We start from the raw sequence: 20,278 nt of genomic DNA, 5'->3' as shown, positions 1-20,278 counted from the left end.
AACTCTCCTGTTAGGTTTTTTCTATCTTGCTGGTCACGTGACCTTTTTTGCCTGTTTGGTCCTGCTCCGCCCTTCTGGCCTTGCTGGACTACATAGTAATTTCTACTCTTGAGCTAGCTTGGTGCTCTGTTACCTTTCTCAGTCAGTTTTGCTAGGTCTTCGGACCTCTATGTTCTATGTTGTTTGTTTGTCTTTTTACTGCTACAATTTCTGCTAGGAGGTGTCCATCTTTCTCCCAGTCCCTAGTTCTTGCAGGGATCCCTTCCTCACATCTATAGGTCTTCGTTCAGACTAGCCGAGGACGTTAGCGGATCTGATCGCAGGATCAGGTTCCCCGTTACATCGTAGGGATCCAGCTTAGTTCTATTGTAGGGACAGATCTCCTGTCTTTCCTTAGTGCTTGTAGAAGATCATAACAGCTCAGATAACAGACCAGGTCAATGCCATACAGAGTTCTAGCAGCAGACACATCTCTTCAACAACTGTTAAGAGGAGACTTTGTGCATCAGGCCTTCATGGTAAAATAGCTGCTAGGAAACCACTGCTAAGGACAGGCAACAAGCAGAAGAGACTTGTTTGGGCTAAAGAACACAAGGAATGGACATTAGACCAGTGAAAATCTGTGCTTTGGTCTGATGAGTCCAAATTTGAGATCTTTGGTTCCAACCACATTGTTTTTGTATGACGCAGAAAAGGTGAACGGATGGACTCTACATGCCTGGTTCCCATCGTGAAGCATGGAGGAGGAGGTGTGATGGTGTGGGGGTGCTTTGCTGGTGACACTGTTGGGGATTTATTCAAAATTGAAGGCTTACTGAACCAGCATGGCTACCACAGCATCTTGTAGCGGCATGCTATTCCATATGGTTTGCGTTTATTTGGACCATCATTTATTTTTCAACAGGGCAATGACCCCAACACACCTCCAGGCTGTGTAAGGGCTATCTGGTGCTACGCCAGATGACCTGCCTCCATAGTCACCAGACCTGAACTCAATCGAGATGGTTTTGGGTGAGCTGGACCGCAGATTGAAGGCAAAAGGGCCAACAAGTGCTAAGCATCTCTGAGAACTCCTTCAAGATTGTTGGAAGACCATTTCCGATGACTACCTCTTGAAGCTCATCAAGAGAATGCCAAGAGTGTGCAAAGCAGTCATCAAAGGAAAAGGTGGCTACTTTGAAGAACCTAGAATATAAGACATATTTTCAGTTGTTTCACACTTTTTTGTTAAGTATATAATTCCACATGTGTTAATTCATAGTTTTGATGCCTTCAGTGTGAATGTACAATTTTCAAAGTCATGAAAATACAGAAAAATCTTTAAATGTGAAGGTGTGTCCAAACTTTTGGTCTGTACTGTATATATTTAAAATGTTATGGTATACCCCAGTATACAATAACTGTGGTTTTGCCATTCCACGGTAAAAAATCTCTATTATTCAGGTTTTGGTATTTTTTCTGTGGCTGAGACCGCTGAACCTCCATCCAGGCATGGTAGTGTGCGACAATGACCGTAACCTGGTGGCGACTCTGAGGCGAGATCACACACGTACCATGCCTGGCTCATGTGCTTAACCTCGTGGTTCAGCGGTTTCTTAAATCATACACCGAGTTGCTAGATCTGCTCGTGAAAGTACGCCGCCTGTCAGCTCATTTTCACAAGTCGGCTACAGCTTCCGCCGCCCTTGTTGTGTTGCAGCAGTGTTTCCTGCTTCCGGCACACAAACTGGTGTGTGATGTCCCCACACGTTGGAACTCTACCCTCTACATGTTGCAAAGGATTTGTGAGCAAAAGAGAGCAGTTGTGGAGTACCAGCTGCAACAAGGCCGTCGATATTCAGGTCAGACTCCACACATAAGACCTCAGGAGTGGACCTGGATGTCTGACATATGTACCATCCTGACAAACTTTGAGGAGTCCACCAAGATGGTGAGTGGCGATGACGCCATCATTAGTGTCAGCATCCCAATTGTCTGCTCTCTGCAGAGAATTAAAGAGGAGGCATTGCAGCCAGAGTATGATTAGATGGATCACGAAGCCGTAGCGGGCGATTACACACAGCCCAGCCTTATCTCATCCCAACGTGCATTGGGGGACAATGAGGTAGGGGAGGAGGAGGAGGAAGAACAGGAGCTGGTATCATGCGCTGTAGACGGTAGTACCTGTACAACTGTCATACCGTCGGTTCAGCGTGGGTGGCCTGAGGAAGGGGGGGGGGAGGAGGAGGATGAGGAGAGCATGGTCAGTCATCATCTTGGTGAGGACACGGAAATCTTGCCCGTTGCCAGTCTTGCACGCATGGCTTACTTTATGTTATGCTGCCTTAACCGTGACCCTTACGTTGTCAAAATTTTGGGTGACAGTCATTACTGGTTGGTGACACTTGTAGACCCCCCGCTAAAAGGAGAACTTTCACTCTCTTATTCCTGAGGTGGAGAGGTCTACAAAATGGGGCAGTACCAGAAGGCCCTTGCTGCAGAACTGTTAAAAAAATTCCCATCTGAACATGCTAGCGGCAGAGGTCACAGTTCGTTGTTGCCCAACCAAGGCGTACATGCGAGAGAGATGCAACTTCAATCCAGCAGAGGCAGGGGAACACTGTCAATGTTCTGGGACAGTTTTCTCAGACCCTCCCTTCGGACAGACCCTGAGGCGCGGGGTACTCTCACAAGGAGTGGAAAGTTTCAAAAGATGGTGAGGGAGTACCTTGCCGACTGTACCAGCGTCCTCCGTGATTCCTCTGTGCCTTTTAATTATTGGGTATCCAAGCTGAACACTTGGAATGAACTCGCTCTGTATGCCTTGGAGGTCCTGGCCTGCCCTGCCGCTAGCGTGTTTTCAGAGCGTGTTTTTAGTGCCGCTGGGAGAATCATAACTGATAAGCGCACTCGCCTGTCAACTGACAATGCTGACAAGATGACCCTTATCAAAATGAACAAGGGCTGGATTGGGCCAGATTTCTCATCACCACCAAATGACAGCAGAGTAACATAAAGTCAAATCCACTGTATTATTTCGGGAGGTGTATTCACATGCACCGCTTCACACCCACACATGGATATATGCTTCCTTAATTTGGCTGTTTTATGTTCTTCGCCTTATCATCAGCCTCCACCACCACTATACCACCAGGGTGACCGTGGTCCGTGTTGCCATTATTGAACGTTCCTCCATCCTGATTTTTTTCAGCTTTTGCTTGGAAGGCATAAGCAAAGACTGTGGGAGACCCACTCCCCAATAATGGGAATAATAGTTTTAAGATGCTGTACTGTATGGCTCTTCCAAGGGGCATTAAAAGCGTCTTGTTATACCACTCTGACCTCCATGTCTCTTGTAAGGGGCATTAAAAGCGTCTTGTTATACCACTCTTACCTTCACATCTCTTGTAAGGGGCATTAAAAGCGTCTTGTTATACCACTCTGACCTCCACATCTCTTGTAAGGGGCATTAAAAGCGTCTTGTTATACCACTCTGACCTCCACGTCTCTTCTGAGGGGCATTAAAAGCATCTTGTTATAACACTCTGACCTCCACGTCTCTTGTAAGGGGCATTAAAAGTGTCTTGTTATACCACTCTGACCTCCACGTCTCTTGTAATGGGCATTAAAAGCGTCTTGCTATACCACTCTGACCTCCACATCTCTTCTCAGGGGCATTAAAAGCATCTTGTTATAACACTCTAACCTCCACGTCTCTTGTAAGGGGCATTAAAAGCGTCTTGTTATACCACTCTGACCTCCACATCTCTTGTAAGGGGCATTAAAAGCATCTTGTTATACCACTCTGACCTCCACGTCTCTTGTAAGGGGCATTAAAAGCGTCTTGTTATACCACTCTGACCTCCACGTCTCTTCTCAGGGGCATTAAAAGCATCTTGTTATACCACTCTGACCTCCACGTCTCTTGTAAGGGGCATTAAAAGCGTCTTGTTATGCCACTCTGACCTCCGCGTCTCTTGTAAGGGGCATTAAAAGCATCTTGTTATACCACTCTGACCTCCACGTCTCTTCTGAGGGGCATTAAACGTGTCTTGTTATACCACTCTGACCTCCATGTCTCTTGTAAGGGGCATTAAAAGCGTCTTGTTAAGCTACTGGGACCTCTACGACTCTTCAACGGGCATTGCATTTCCTCATAATTTTTGGAAGCTTTTGCTTGGAAGGCATAAGCAAATACTATGGGAGTCCCATTCCCCAATAATGGGACTTATGTTTGTAATATGCTGTACTGCATGGCTCTTGTAAAAGGCATTGCAAGTTGCTCCATCCTAATGTTTGGAAGCTTTTGCTTGGAAGGCATAAGCAAATACTATGGGAGTCCCATTCCCCAATAATGGGACTAATGGTTGTAATATGCTGTACTGCATGGCTCTTGTAAGAGGCATTGCAAGTTGCTCCGTCCTAATTTTTGGAAGCTTTTGCTTGGCAGACATAAGCAAATACTATGGGAGACCCACTCCCCAATAATGGGACTAATGTTTGTAATTTTCTGTACTGCATGGCTCTTGTAAGGGGCATTGCAAGTTGCTCTGCCCCAATTTTTGGAAGCTTTTGCTTGGAAGGCATAAGCAAATACTATGGGAGACCCACTCCCCAATAATGGGACTAATGTTTGTAATATGCTGTACTGTATGGCTCTAGTAAGAGGCATTGCAAGTTGCTCCGTCCTAATTTTTGGAAGCTGTTGCTTGGAAGGCATTAGCAAATACTATGGGAGACCCACTCCCCAATAATGGGACTTATGTTTGTAATATGCTGTACTGCATGGCTCTTGTAAGGGGCATTGCAAGTTGCTCCGTCCTTATTTTTGGAAGCTTTTGCTTGGAAGGCATAAGCAAATACTATGGGAGACCCACTCCCCAATAATGGGACTAATGTTTGTAATATGCTGTACTGCATGGCTCTTATAAGGGGCATTAAAAACATCTTGTTAAGCTACTGTGACCTCCATGTCTCTTCCGAGGGGCATAACAACTGTCTTGTTAAGCTACTGTGACCTCAACGTCTATTCCACGGGGCATTGATATTGTCTTTTTATTCCACAGTAACTTCCACCACTCTTCCAAGGGGCATTAAAACCGTCTTGTTAAGCAACTGTGACCTCAATATCTATTTCACAGGGTATTGATAGTCTTTTTATTCCACTGTAACTTCCACCACTGTACCAAGGGGCATTAAAACTGTCTTGTTAAGCTACTGTGACCTCAATGTCTATTCCACGGGGCATTGATATTGTCTTTTTATTCCTCTTTAACTTCCACCACTATTCCAAGTGGCATTAAAACTGTCTTGTTAAGCTACTGTGACCTCCACGTCTCTTCCAAGGGGCATTAAAATGTTGTTTTTAATTACCTTACCTCTTACCTCCATGACTCTTCCAACGGACATTGCATTTCCTCCTAATTTTAGTCAGCTTTTGCTTTTCAATGCAAAGGTGAAAACTAAGGGAGACACACTCCCCAATAATGAGTAGAAGGCTTTTAGTAAGCTGTAATCCACGTCTGTTTCAAGGAGCATTGCAGTTCCTCATAATTTTTGGAAAGCCTTCCATTCACTGCTTAGGCCAACAGTGCAAAGGAGACCCAGTTGCTATAAATGGAAAAAAAGGTTTAGTTAAGGCCCTCTGACCTCCTTGTCATTTCCAAGGGGCATTGGAGTGCCTCAAAATTTTTGGTAGGCATTGCACTCACTTTATGCCCTATAACTGTGCAGCCGAACCGCTCTTTTTGTTACAGAAACATATCCTACAAAACATATGTGGTTGACTGGCCTGATATTGATGTGAATGGTCACTGTTCCTCCTGCTCTTTCTCCTTTGCCACTACCTCATCCATCATTTATCACCTGAAGCTTTGTTTTAACGGGAGTCATAGAACTTGGATAGTAGCAGGAAAACATCCAGCAATTCAAGTAGAAGGTAGGATATGCGTCAAAACACTGACCACCTCAGGCCTAGCTGCTACTACATACATGCGCTTGAATGCCAAGAAAACAAAGCAGATGCTAACTTCTATCATCCTCATCATGCTCCTCACCTTGGCACTCTCAACTACCCTGATGGAGAAGCCAGGCCCACCGGAGGAGTCGGGTTCTCCGTTGGGCTCGTCCAATGCTGCCCAAAAGCAGGCCAGTCTAAGAAAAGTGTGTGGGGATGTTCTGCAGAGAAATAGGAGTGGCTGGGGACTGTGTGCGGACACCCGGCCGCCGGGCGGCTGGGGACTGGGTATGGATAAGAGTGCCGCCAACACAGCCATGACATGGTGGCCGGCGTCTGCCTCCACATGCCTAAAAGGCCCAATTTCAAGTGCAAGCAAGCTAGCAGTATGGTATTGCAGCCTGGGGGTGGGTGGGTGGCAGGTTGCACACTTACGCTTGCATTCCAAGAAAACAATGCAGATGCTAACTTCTATCATCATCGTGCTCCTCACCATGGCACAAACAACTCCCCTGATGGAGAAGCCAGGGCCCACCGGAGGAGTCGGGTTCTCTGGTGGGCTCGTCCAATGCTGCCCTAAAGCAGGCCAGTCTAAGAAAAGTCTGTGTGGATGTTCCGCGGAGAAATCGGGTCGGCTGGGGACCGTTTATGGACACCCGCTGCCCCCAGGCGGCTGGGGATCATGTGTGGACACCCAACCGCGGGGCAGCTGGGGACCAAGTGTGGACACCCGGCCGCCGGCGGCTGGGGACTTAGTTTGGATACCTCACTGCCGAAGCAGCCATGAGGTAGTGGCCAGCTTTGGCCTCCTCAAGACTAAAAGGCCCCATTTCAAGTGCAAGCTAGCAGTATGGTATTGCAGCCTGGGGTTGGGTGGGTGGTTGGCTGCATATTTGCGCTTGTATTGCAAGGAATCGGGGAGGTACAATTGAACACTACCTTGGGACAAGGACTTGCATCGGGATAGTTGCAAGTCTGCATCTTCTGATGCGGCAAGGTCACTTCTGATTGCCACACTTTTAGGCAGTGACCTGGGAGTCAGAGATGCTTCCAGGGGTCTTCCCCATGCTGTCCCTATGTCTATTCAGCACTGTATGCATGTGTCACACAGCACATGGCCAGATAAGGTTGTAAAATGTTAAAATGACATTTCCCGGTGAATGCATTTGTCACAGTTGAAAGCAATACAAAAGTGCAAAAACGCATAAAAATTGCTACTTGTGAACATAGCCCAAGGTGTGGAGGAGTATTTTTGTTTTTGGTTATTTATTTTACCTTATACACAAGTCTTTACCTTGGAAAATAAATTCCTTCACATATTTCACAGGAAAAAAGTTTCACTTTCGTTTTTAAACGTTTTATTATGAGCCTGTTAAAGTAGCTTAATACCTCTGAACACGTTGTTGACAAAAGTGACCTGGGGGTCAGAAATGCTTCCTGGGGCGATCCCCATGCTGTCCCCATGTCATTTGAGCACTGTCACTATCGTTTTGGGCACTTTTTAGGCTTTCTACAAACTGCAGGGAGTGCCGCCAAAAAAATGCTCGGGTCTCCCATAGACTAACATTGGGCTCGTTGCTCGGGTCGAGCACCCGAGTTTCACGGCGAGCTCGGGCCGAGCTTCGAGCACCCGAGCATTTTAGTGCTCGCTCAACACTAGTCTGTAGCTGATGTTCAATTGGCTGAAAGCGGATGGCCATAAACAGAGTAAAAGTGGGGAATTTGATGTCTCCGCTGTTTTCTTGTTCTGTTATAAGACTGATCCAGCCTTTAATTCTGACAACATGTTTGCTAAAGGTATTTCTGTACAGCTTATATAACCAGTCCAACTCCAGGTTTATGTTCATCTTTGGATGACAGGGTACCAGTGAGCTCCTCTTTACTTACAATTTTTCCTCTTTGCCTTCCTAGAGCTAAAACTTTTTATTTTTTTGTTTTTTATGATATTTTTAAAATTACCTTTATGGGGTTCATACGACTTTCTGTTTACTCTTTTCATTTAATTTTTTTTACAGAGAGGTAAAGTGACCAAAAAATAATTTTTTTCCCATAGCATTTTTTTAGTTTGAAGTGATTTTTTGTAAGATCGGATAGTTAGGTACATGAAGATAGAAAGTACGGTCATTTTTTTTTATTTTATTTACTTTCCAGAAAAGAGGGGAATGGGGGTGGTTTTTATTTTTTATAATTTTTTTTATTCATTTTCATGCTTTCTATTATTCTTTTACATTTTTATCTTGGTGACTTGAACCTGCAATCATTTATACAATACACTGCAATATTGTAAAATTGCAGTATATTGTAAAATTGCCAATCTCCTATGAACTAGACAGCTTAGGTGAACAAGCATGGAAGACACTTGGGCCTGCAGAAGGCCCCAGGCAGCTATGACATTGCCATATGCCTACCGCAATCACAGGGGCCGACATATTACATTTGCGGCTGGTTAAGGGGCCCAAGGAAGAAGGTGGGCTGGTCGCACTGCAAATACTCATGTGATCTTTCCACTGTCTCATCGTGTAGACTTGGGTGCTGATTAGTTAAAACAGCACCTGAGTCTGCTCCATACATGCACTGTGGACATCTGCTATATATACACTGCTCAAAAAAATAAAGGGAACACTCAAATAACACATCCTAGATCTGAATGAATGAAATATTCTCATTGAATACTTTGTTCTGTACAAAGTTGAATGTGCTGACAACAAAATCACACAAAAATCATCAATGGAAATCAAATTTATTAACCAATTGAGGCCTGGATTTGGAGTCACCCCCAAAATTATGTGGAAAAACACACTACAGGCTGATTCAACTTTGATGTAATGTCCTTAAAACAAGTCAAAATGAGGCTCAGTATTGTGTTTGGCCTCTACGTGCTTGTATGACCTCCCTACAATGCCAGGGCATGCTCCTGATGAGGTTGCGGATGGTCTCCTGTGGGATCTCCTCCCAGACCTGGACTAAAGCATCCGCCAACACCTGGACAGTCTGTGATGTGCTCAATCGGATTTAGGTCTGGGGAACTGACGGGCCAGTCCATGGCTTCAATGCCTTCATCTTGCAGGAACTGCTGACACACTCCAGCCACATGAGGTCTGGCATTGTCCTGCATTAGGAGGAACCCAGGGCCAACCGCACCAGCATATGGTCTCACAAGGGGTCTGAGGATCTCATCTCGGTACCTAATGGCAGTCAGGCTACCTCTGGCGAGTGCATGGAGGGCTGTGCGGCCCTCCAAAGAAATGCCACCCCACACCATTACTGACCCACTGCCAAACCGGCCATGCTGAAGAATGTTGCAGGCAGAAAATCACTCTCCACGGCGTCTCCAGACTCTGTCACATCTGTCACATATGCTCAGTGTGAACCTGCTTTCATTTGTGAAGAGCACAGGGCGCCAGTGGTGACTTTGCCAATTCTGGTGTTCTGTGGCAAATGCCAAGCGTCCTGCACGGTGTTGGGCTGTGAGCACAACCTCCATCTGTAGACGTCGGGCCCTCATACCACCCTCATGGAGTCAGTTTCTAACAGTTTGTGCAGACACATGCACATTTTTGGCCTGCTGGAGGTCATTTTGCAGGGCTCTGGCAGTGTTCCTCCTGTTCCTCCTTGCACAAAGGCAGTGGTAGCGGTCCTGCTGCTGGGTTGTTGCCCTCCTACAGCCCCCTCCACGTCTCCTGGTGTACTGGCCTGTCTCCTGGTAGCGCCTCCAGCCTCTGGACACTACACTGACAGACATAGAAAACCTTTTTACGACATCTCGCATTGATGTGCCATCCTGGATGAGCTGCACTACCTGAGCAACTTCTGTGGGTTGTAGAGTCCGTCTCATGCTGCCACGAGTGTGAAAGCACAACCAACATTCAAAAGTGACCAAAACATCAGCCAGAAAGCATTGGTACTGAGTTGTGGTCTGTGGTCCCCACCTGCAGAACCACTCCTTAATTGAGTGTGTCTTGATAATTGCCAATAATTTCCATGTATTGTCTATTCCATTTGCACAACAGCATGTGAAATTGATTGTCAATCAGTGTTGCTTCCTAAGTGGACAGTTTGATTTCACAGAAGTTTGATTTACTTGGAGTTATATTCTGTTGTTTAAGTTTTCCCTTTATTTTTTTGAGCAGTGTATATATATGATGGATGCCACCAAATCTGGGCTGAGCTGGACCTACGGGTTCAGTAGACTCCACCAGTTGACCAAGTTCACTTGATGCTCAGCCTGAGGGTAAATCATAACATTAGGTTGGCTGTGAAAAATTAATAGTGTTTTCTACTTACAGATCACTTAACAGCATGCAATCACAAAATGTCTAACCACTAGAACCATCAGCAATCAGCAGTTATCTGTTAGAAGAGGTGCTTATTTTGCCTGCAGCAGACTTGCAGGAGAATTAAAGTATTACCTGATGCCCTGTTATATAAATATGCTATTTGTAATACATGGACATGCTGTGTCCTCCAAACAGATGCTATTTGCAGCTGTTCTCCTCTTTAACTGAAATAGAGAACCCCTTCTATGAATAAAAAAAAATACCCAAAATGTATTGCACATCTATGCAGTAAATGCATTAATCAGATTCCACCTTATAAGATCCAGAAAACATTTTCCCAGGTCTTCTGGGTAAGACTTTCTTGCACTGGACCGGATGCCCAAGTAAACTGTTATGTAGATTTGTAATACACGAATGCGAAAACAACCAACGTTTTACATCTGTCCTTTATCATTTTTATTTTTTCATATCTCTCTAGCTGAGCAAAAGATATGGACCCGTTTATACCATATACTTAGCAAACTTTCGGATAATAGTGCTGATTGGGTACGACGCTATTAAAGAAGCATTGGTGGACTGCAGTGACGTGTTTAGTGATAGGGGAGACATGGGAGCAGCAGAGTTTTTTTCTAAGGATTTTGGTAAGTGGCAAAGGGAATATTTAATCAACAAGTGAACTATTGTTTAACTCAGGATTTTATGTTAAATTGTATATTTTCAATAAATGTTTGTCAATTTTTTTTTCATATCACTATTTGTATATGAAAAAAAAACAAATTTAGCAATTTTTACACAGGCCACTGGGGCTATTCTAGACTCTTAACTTCCTATTCTTTCAGGAAATCCACATGTACAGTGGGGAACAAAAGTATTTAGTCCGCCACCAATTGTGCAAGTTCTCCAACTTAAAAAGATGAGAGAGGGCTGTAATTGACATCATAGGTAGACCTCAACTATGAGAGACAAAATGAGAAAACAAATCCTGAAAATCACTTTGTCTGATTTGGAAAGAATTTTTTTTCAAATTTTGGTGGGAAATAAGTATTTGGTCAATTACAAACAAGCAAGATTTCGGGCTCTCACAGACCTGTAACTTCTTCTTTAAGAGGCTCCTCTGTCCTCCGCTCATTACTTGTAGTACTGGCATCTGTTTGAACTTTTTATTAGTATAAAAGACACCTGCCTGCAACCTCAAACATTCACACTCCAAACTCTACTATGGCGAAGACCAAAGAGCTGTCCAGCGACAGCCCCAAAACATCACTGCTCTAGAGGAGATCTGCATGAAGGAATGGGCCAACATACCAGCAACAGTGTGTGCCAACCTTGTGAAGACTTACAGAAAACGTTTGACCTCTGTCAAGGATATATAACAAAGTATTCAGATGAACTTTTGTAATTGACCAAATACTTTTGATAATGCATTCCCATTAAATAAAGTACAAATTCACAATAAATTGACAATTTCAATATGAATTATGCAATAATGCTATATCTATGCCATACAATTCTAGCAAAATGTATATAATAGATGAGATGAATGGTGAAAGACTGGGGTTGTCAGGTATGAAAATAAACCTAAAGTTTTAGCCACTTTCCTCCATGTACAATGCCATATATTATTATTATTATTATTTCACCATTTATTCCATGGCACTTTACATGTGAGAGGGATATACATAGTAAAAAACAAGTACAATAATCATGAACAATACAAGGCACCGTCTGGTACAGGAGGAGAGAGGACCCTGCCCGCGAGGGCTCACAGTCTACAAGGGATGGGTGAGGATACAGCAGGTGCGGATAGAGCTGGTCGTGCAGCGGTATGGTGGAGCCGTGGTTACTGCAGGTTATAGGCTTGTCGGAAGAGGTGGGTCTTCAGGTTAATTTTGAAGGTTTCCACGATAGGCGAGAGTCTAATGAGTTTGGGTAGAGAATGCCAGAGTAGGGGGGAAGCCACTGAGAAATTTTGTATGTGATTGTGGGAAGAGGAGATAAGAAGAGAGTACAGAAGGAGACCTTGTCAGATATATCAAAAGTTCCATTTTTGGAAGACAACATCCATGTATTTCAAATCCTAGACAATCTTTCTAACTATAGTTTGAACTTACAGGGGTCGTTGGAAGCAATGGAGAAAGATGGAGAATTCTTCGTCGATTTTCACTAACAACTTTGAGAAATTTTGGAATGGGAAAGAGAAGCATCGACGAAAGAATTCAAGAAGAAGCCCGTTGTCTAAATGAGAAACTCATGAAGGATAAAGGTGGGTGCAATTTTCAAAAATATGCCTCATGTTTTCAGGCCAGCCATACATATTGGATGCCTGTTGGTCAACAACATTAGTAGGGAAGCCCCTATGAACATGCACATTTGGACTGAGTGAATAAAGAATTGGTCTTGTTGAAATTCAACTTCTTTTCACAATGTTTAGAATTGTATAACAATCAGGATGGCCCAATACAGAATGGATAAATAGCCGATCCACTGGAATTGATGGGTATGGCCAACATTAATATGAGACAGCCATACAAACCAGTTCATAGATCTGCACTGCAGGTCTACTGTGTAGCAATGGTTAACACTCACAAAGTGAGCTGGATCCTTTAAGCCCTAAGTCTGGATGAGCACAAAGACCCTGGGCATTGGTGTATCAAGTTGGAAGGCACATGGACAGTGAGCACTTGGCACACTCAGGAGCAGCAGAATAAATGAAGTGGAACCCACCAGGGATGGAAACAACTAAAGCATATTATGCACATAAGGCAAAGCACCCAAAACAAAGAGGTCTAAAAGCTCAATCACGAGACACAGGTGTGTGTCTCAATCGACCTTAAATATGTCTAGGAAGATGATGTCATTGATCCACGCCCGGAAACCTACAAGACCCAACGTGGAACCCAACAGAGGGCAGTGGACCCAGAAGAAGGAAGAAAAACCTGGGATAATGGAGACAGGTGTGTAACAACAATCTTGTCATGGTCTATATTTCCCTATGTCTCTAGTGTATTGTATAGCTTGTATAGTTAAACCAATAACTGATAACTTGTATAGTTAAACCAATAACTGACTGTCTCTATATATATACTTACAGACTCGCCAATTAACCCACCAGATATAATGAGACCGGCTGTTTCCAATGTTATTTGCTCCGTCGTATTTGGTGAAAGATTTGACTACGAAGATGAAAAATTCTTGACCCTCTTGTCATATATTGATGACATTTCCCACCGGATAAACTCCGGCTCAGGGCAGGTAAATACTACAAAATATACATTCTAAAATAGATAAGGGGGAAATGTAATTAACAAGAAATAACAAAAATAAAAGGACATCACTCGTTATGGTAACTTCTGCCCACATAACTAAAGGATGTCAGGACTCCTTGGCTCCCATCAGAGATATCTGCAGCCTTGGCACAAAAATGGAACAGAAGATCTATTGTGTCATTTTAAAAGTTGTCAGGCTAATATGTAACATGGATGCGGAGCTAATAACAAAATTAAGCTTACTCATTTGCTTTCAAGCCAATGGATCCAGCACTGACATGGTGGTCTACAACGGAATCATGACATCACCATATTTCCATCAGAGCACTGTTGAGGTTTGTAATTGGCTGCTGAAAAGGCATTTCATTGGATGGTTCTCTGATAATGACTATTCCAATCTCCTGACTGCTGCAGCCAATCATTGGCTTAGGTTTGACTGTCAGAGAAAAAGGGTGACACCATTGCAGGTCAATTTTTGTCAGATTTTGTTATTTTCATGCCATCCATATCCTATGTAACATTTTATTTAGATCAGAGAGCTCCTTTAAAATAGCACCTTTGGGGGTAACATTTTAATTGACCTGGGACCTGATCCTTTCAAGTTACACTTCTGTATGCATACCCTTTGTCTCCATGGTTACAGGCTACAAACAAACCCTATGTTGTCATATCCCACTCGCATCTGTATCCCTACTATTTACTAAACTATATTTAGTACAGTAGTTTAGCAAGAAAAAGGTGATGAAAAATAGGTGGTATGACAACAGAATCAGATGACATATTTGTCTGCAGTCAGTAGCCTTGGAGAGTGGAGACAAATACAGTACCGTGCAAAAAATTTTTATGAAGGTGTGCAAAAATATTGCTAAGTGAAAGTGCTTTTAAAAAATAGACGTGTTAATAGTTTATTTTTATCAACAAGCAAAATGAAAAATGAATGAACAAAAGAGAAATCTAAATCAAATCAATATTTGCTTACGTCGACCTTTGCCTTCGTCAATTTTTCTCAGTACACTTGTAATTGTACAGTTTTTGAAGGAACTCGGCAGGTGATTGTTCCAAAAATCTTGGAGACCTAACCACAGATCTTCTGTGGATGTCGCTTGTGCAGAACCTTCTGTCTCTTCACGTAATCCCCGACAGACTGGATGATGCTGAGATCAGAGCTCTGTGGGGGCCGTTTCGTCACTTCCAGGGCTCCTTGTTCTTCTTTACACTGAAGATAGTTCTTAATGACATTGGATGTATGCTTGGGGTCATTTGTCTATTGTGTTGAATCCTGGTGATTAGTATTCCCTAATTACATACGACCATATCGGGACAAACAGGGACAGCCATGGAGGGGCGGGTAGATTCAGGTAGATATAACCAAATAGGTTAATATAGGGTGTTATAGTGTTGCTTTAGTATATATTATGTGTGTTTTTACTTTTTTTAATGCCTATCCAATGTACTTGATGTTTTTAGATTTTTTATGATATACTGTTCATTGTCCGGGTGCAGAATAAATTTGAAACCAATCGGACGCCTTCCTGATGGTACTGCAATATGGATAAGTATCTGTATGTATTTCTCAGCATTGAAGTCACGAAGAAATGAATAATGTTGAGGACCTTTGACACTGTGATTGGCTAAAGAAACTTAGTGCAGAAGATGAAAGACACAAGATGTTTACCTTCCTTCAAAATTAAAAGATTTCATGATATCATTCACTCAGAACTGTCAGCAAACAGTGGAACACAGCTACATCCATCTACTGTTAATAAATACAGACAGATCAGTACATGTCATGAAGAATTATCCTCAGCTAAAATAAGAACAAGGAGTCCTGGAAGTGATCCAGCCCCCACAGTGCCCTGATCCGGCCCCCACAGTGCCCTGATCCAGCCCCCACAGTGCCCTGATCCAGCCCCCACAGTGCCCTGATCCGGCCCCCATCCTGTCTGTCTGGGATTATTTGAAGAGACAGAAGGATTTTCACTAGTGACGTTCACAGAAGATATGGGTTAGTTCTCCAGAAGAATTGATGAAACCAAAGGGTGGCCACATATGTTGACTTAGATGTCTCTTTTGTTCATTCACTCTCTATTTTGTTAAGTGATGAAAATAAACTATTAACCATGTGAAAGCATTTTTACATTCAGCATTTTTTTTCACGCCTGCTTAAAACTTTTGCCCAGTACTATGGCTCTTTAAGGGAACTCTAGACACAAAACAGAAGTTTTTACCCCACCTAGCTGTCTCCTTTTTAAGTTTGTAGTCAAGAAAAAAGCAAAAGAAAGAAACTGTTTTGCAAAGGTGACTATTAAAGAATATAAATGTGACATAGCATGATATAAATATGAAACTGAACAATCAAATAATATTATGGTTGTTTGCCTATTGCTTCTTACCTTAGCTCTATAACAGGTACCCAGCCATAATGTCCTACATTCCAGGTCCCCATCAGACGACTATTAAAACTGCAGACAGCTTGAAACAATTTATTAAGGAGATGATAAAAACCCATGGAGACACCCTGGATGAGAACTGCCCTCGTGACTTCATAGATTGCTTCCTCATGAGGATGGAAGACGTGAGTGTTTAGATGATATTCGATTATCTAACCTTTAAGGGTCACATTTTTTATATAGAACTTTGAAAATAAGTAGTTGAAATGAATCACTCCAGTTTGTTGAAATTTTTTTACTACTACTATTTGGTTTATAAAGCTCGCATGGGTTTTTGACTATTTTTTTAGAATTAAAAAATAATGAATTTCATTTTTTTTTTAGGAAAAAAAAAATCCAAACACCGAATTTCATGAGGAGAATCTACAGGCAACAATATTAGACTTATTCTTTGCTGGAACAGAGACAACCAGTATGACACTGACGTATGGCTTTCTTTTACTCTTGAAATATCCTGAGATACAAGGTGATTATGTTAATGCATCTTTTAGAGTATTTAATATGTTCCCCACATAAAATTGTAGCTGTAATTAGTGCAGGAGTAAAAATCTGAGTCTGTCCTAATTCCTGACACATAGAAAGACACAAACATTAAAAATATTACTTGGCAGGCTCGGTGCCTTGTCCTTGTTGCAACTTTTTTTTTCTCTAGTATCAACCAACTCCACCTAAGTCATTGTTTCCTTTTTTGATGAAAACAAAGAATGGAATTATTGCACCATGCCCCCAAAACTTCAACTTCTTATACTCATGAAATGTATAACGCCCTCCCGGAGGAAAGATTGCTGGAGGGCAATTAATGACAGTGGTAGGGTAGAATTCTAAAACTTTGATGGAGGTCTGATTCTACCTCGTAGACATAGGTTCATATAGCTGTAGGCACTATGTGTGCCACCATATGGTGTCTCTGAAATGACAAGGTGTAGAGTGTCACAAAATACAGAATGAGATGGAACAATGTAGCAATTCTTTTTCTCAAGAATAGCATTTGATTCCATTAGTATGCCTATTAGAGTTGAACAAAAAGATGTGAAGGACACTGGTCCAGCGGGCAAGATGGTAATCCTGTATCAGAGCCGTGAATACTAACATCACCAGCTTCTCCAGAGATGTGTAGGCCCAGCGCAACATCATGCGTAAAGGTTCTGTATAAGAATCCGTGTTTTATGGTTGTATGCCCCGTGTATAGGGCTGAATATTTGGTTGTAATTATCCTGTAAATTCAATATTATATAACCTGCCTACCAAGTCTCCTCTTAATGCCAAAAAGCAACACATTAGCCTGGGGAGAATATCACCACACCAAGACTAAGAAATGAAACACGTCTACAAGATCAGATATAGTAATTTATTGAATAATCACAATAAAAACAAGGAATGACCAGTTAAAAATTGATACCAGTATGATACAGGACAATAGAAGTTGATAAATAGGTGCCACATAACCCAACTGGGGGGGGGTGACAGCCCTATCATGTGCACATATACTGCTAATATTGTCATTTTTGGGGAAATTCTTTAGGTCTAAAGTATGTGCTCCCTCTATAGATACAACCAAGCTCCAACTGGCCCAAGGGTGAACACTACAGTTGAATCCCCTGTAGGATTCTATGCAGGAGTTGCCCTCCACCCATTCACCTCTATGAGCAGTAGCAAGTGACTCGCCCCCTGGGCCGTGGGGCACTTGGATCCGGGCAGTAGGGGAACGATGGGAGTAGTAGTGGCAACCCGGTTCCGTGGCTCAGGGTGGTCAGGCCAGTGGTAGTCCGTTATGTGCTGATGATTATGTCCGACTACGCCACCCTTGGATTTGCGGTCATTTGGAACCGCCGCTGCAAGGCAGACCGCTGGGGCTGATGATGTATGCAGCTGGGATGGTGTGACTCCCCACGGGAAGAGTGCGGCCCCAGGGCAGTGTAGTGGATGTTGGGAGTGATGGTAGTGAGAGTCCCAGTGCTGATAGTGCTGGAGGAGCAAGGAGCACGCAGACAACAGGTTGCAGTCCAGGGTCTTTACTAGAACAGGTAAATTGACCCACAAACAGTCCCGGCTAGGAGGGGACCTGGATGTCTGAGAGCAACAGGGAAATTGGCCCTGGTCAGGGTGAGGGTGTAGGCCTACCGTGCTTTCTGCGCTCCTTCTGACTATCTCCTCCATATAGGATAACAGCCCACACTTCCGAGCTCTCCGTGTACTCTCGCCTGTATGGCCTGCGACGTGGGTTCCTTTCTGCTCCTGGCCTGGTATGGCTTTACTGGTCCCTTCTGTTGTGGCAGAGCCTCCAGGCTTCTTAGGCCAAGGAATATACAGTCCCCTGCGGACTGGTTATCTGCTGGAGAATGTGGAATCCTCCCAGCCTCAGACACCAAAGTCTGGGAAATTAAGTCCTTTATCTGCCAAGACAGGCTCTCGTCGCCTCTTGTCTCTGGCTTGTGGCTCTCCTACTGCCACACTTCCTCTTAGGGTGCAATACAACTGTCCCTCTCTGCTCTGGGACCTGAATCCTGAGACAGGTCGTCCAGCTCTCTCTAACCCTGCCCCAAGCACCAGCTTTTATAGGGGCAGCCTGCTCCCCCTACTGGCCTGAGACAGGAGGTACTGCATGCTAATGTTCCCCTGACTAGAGAACCTCCCCCTTGCTCTCAGACACAGCTTTAATATATTTTGTGGCATCCAGGCCAGGGTGACACACAAGCACAATACACTTGTTTCACTATGTAAATGTAGCGCCCCGAGGGTTCGGCCGCTACAGGGGTATTGCACCTCTGCCAGAGGTGTGATATTCCATTCCCAGGTAAGGATGTAGTATGGACCAGGGCTCAGTTAGCTGCATACAGCACACACACCCCATTTCCGAGGGACAGCTCAACGGTGCTCCCACTAGACAGAAGTGCAGGCACGACCGACTATGTCCGTGTCTGGAGTGGGGAGGGGGGTGGAACACCCAGTGCTGTAGGGGCAGATAGGGGTTGGTTCCTGAGCTTAGGTAGGAGCCCATTGGTTGCTGGTCACCTGGGCTCATGGCTAGAGGGAAGTATAAAAGGGAGGAGCCATCTTAGATCTGGGTTCAGTCTGTGAGGAGAAGTGGGCCTAGAGAAGAGGCCGAGGAAGGAGGAGAAGTGGGAACAGGAGGAGAAGGAACAAGAAAGGAAGAGAGAGAGGAACAGAGGGGCTCAGGAACAAGAAGGTGGAAGGGACCCTAAGAACCCACGAGAATACAGGGTGAAGGGTGAGGCAGATTAAGGGTACCGGATCCCAAGTTGGTGGAGGAGAAACAACCCTCAGCCAAAGACCGGAGGTCGTGATCATTTATTGGTGCGACACCTCATCAAACCTGCTAGGAAGGCACCATACAGAACAGCGGGGAACGGGGCCCACGTTTACCTGCGCAGGTCCGCGGCAGCTGGACAAAAGTGGGTCACTGGTGAGGCAGGCCAGAGAAAGGAAAGAAGGGGGTCCTGTGTCATATTCCTGAACTGCCTGGGAGTTGACCGAGCCCCGCACCTGGTGGACGCAGCACGGCTCGGGCAGTCATTGCCAGCTGAAGTGACATGGATACTAACTGTGAGTAAAGACCCTGGACTGTAACTTGTTGTCTGTGTGCTCCTTCGCGCCTCCAGCACTACCGGTACTGGGACTCTCACTACTATCACTCCCACCATCCACTATGCTGCCCTGGGGCTGCACTCTTCCCGTGGGGAGCCACACCACCTCAGCTGCATACATCCTCAGCCCCAGCGGTCTGCCCTGCCGCGGCGGTTCCTAATGACCGCAAATCCACGGGTGGCGTAGTCGGACATTATCATCACTACGTAGCTGACTACCATTGGTCTGACCACCCTGAGCCTCGGAACCGGGTTGCCACTACTACCCCCACCGTCTCCCTATTGCCCGGCTCCGAGTGCCCCACGGCCCAGGGGGCGAGTCATAAAGACAAGGGAAGAATCTCATTGTTATTAAGAAACTGCTCAGTTTATTTTTATACAGAAGTACAGGTAAAATTGTGAATGAGGGTAATGAATTATTTGCATGTAAATAAACAGTCGGCCCCAGAGTCAATGTTACTGGTGGACCCTTGGTACACTGGTCACAACCCTATGAGTAATGTTTGGTGGCATGTGGTTTGATTTCTCCATACAAGATTTTTATACTCTAGCACTAATAGTGTAATTATTAGTGATGAGCGAGCACTAAAATGCTCGGGTACTCGTTGCTCGGGTCGAGCAAATTGGAATACTCGGGTGCTCGACCTGAGCAATGAGCCCAATATAAGTCTATGGGAAACTTGAGCATTTATCAGGTGGCTCCCCCCGGCGGTTTGCAGAGGGCCTAAAAATTGCCCAAATCAAT

General features: G+C 44.3%; 1 protein-coding gene across 1 annotated transcript in view; it reads left to right on the top strand.

The window, feature by feature from the left end:
* Positions 1 to 20,278, top strand: part of LOC141154990 (cytochrome P450 2H2-like) — a 39,426-nt gene that overhangs the window by 6,759 nt on the left and 12,389 nt on the right. Inside the window, exons 2-6 of the mRNA XM_073641580.1 lie at positions 10,691 to 10,853; positions 12,326 to 12,475; positions 13,304 to 13,464; positions 15,877 to 16,053; positions 16,253 to 16,394. Coding sequence (XP_073497681.1) covers positions 10,691 to 10,853; positions 12,326 to 12,475; positions 13,304 to 13,464; positions 15,877 to 16,053; positions 16,253 to 16,394 — 793 coding nt within the window. The remainder of the gene's footprint in view (positions 1 to 10,690; positions 10,854 to 12,325; positions 12,476 to 13,303; positions 13,465 to 15,876; positions 16,054 to 16,252; positions 16,395 to 20,278) is intronic.

This window comes from Phyllobates terribilis, unplaced genomic scaffold, assembly GCF_046119375.1.
Source record: "Phyllobates terribilis strain yellow unplaced genomic scaffold, ASM4611937v1 Scaffold_7__3_contigs__length_470593459, whole genome shotgun sequence".
NCBI classification, from domain to species: Eukaryota; Metazoa; Chordata; class Amphibia; order Anura; family Dendrobatidae; genus Phyllobates; species Phyllobates terribilis.
Note: the sequence above shows the minus strand (reverse complement) of the source record. Positions and strands in the feature narration are given on the sequence as shown.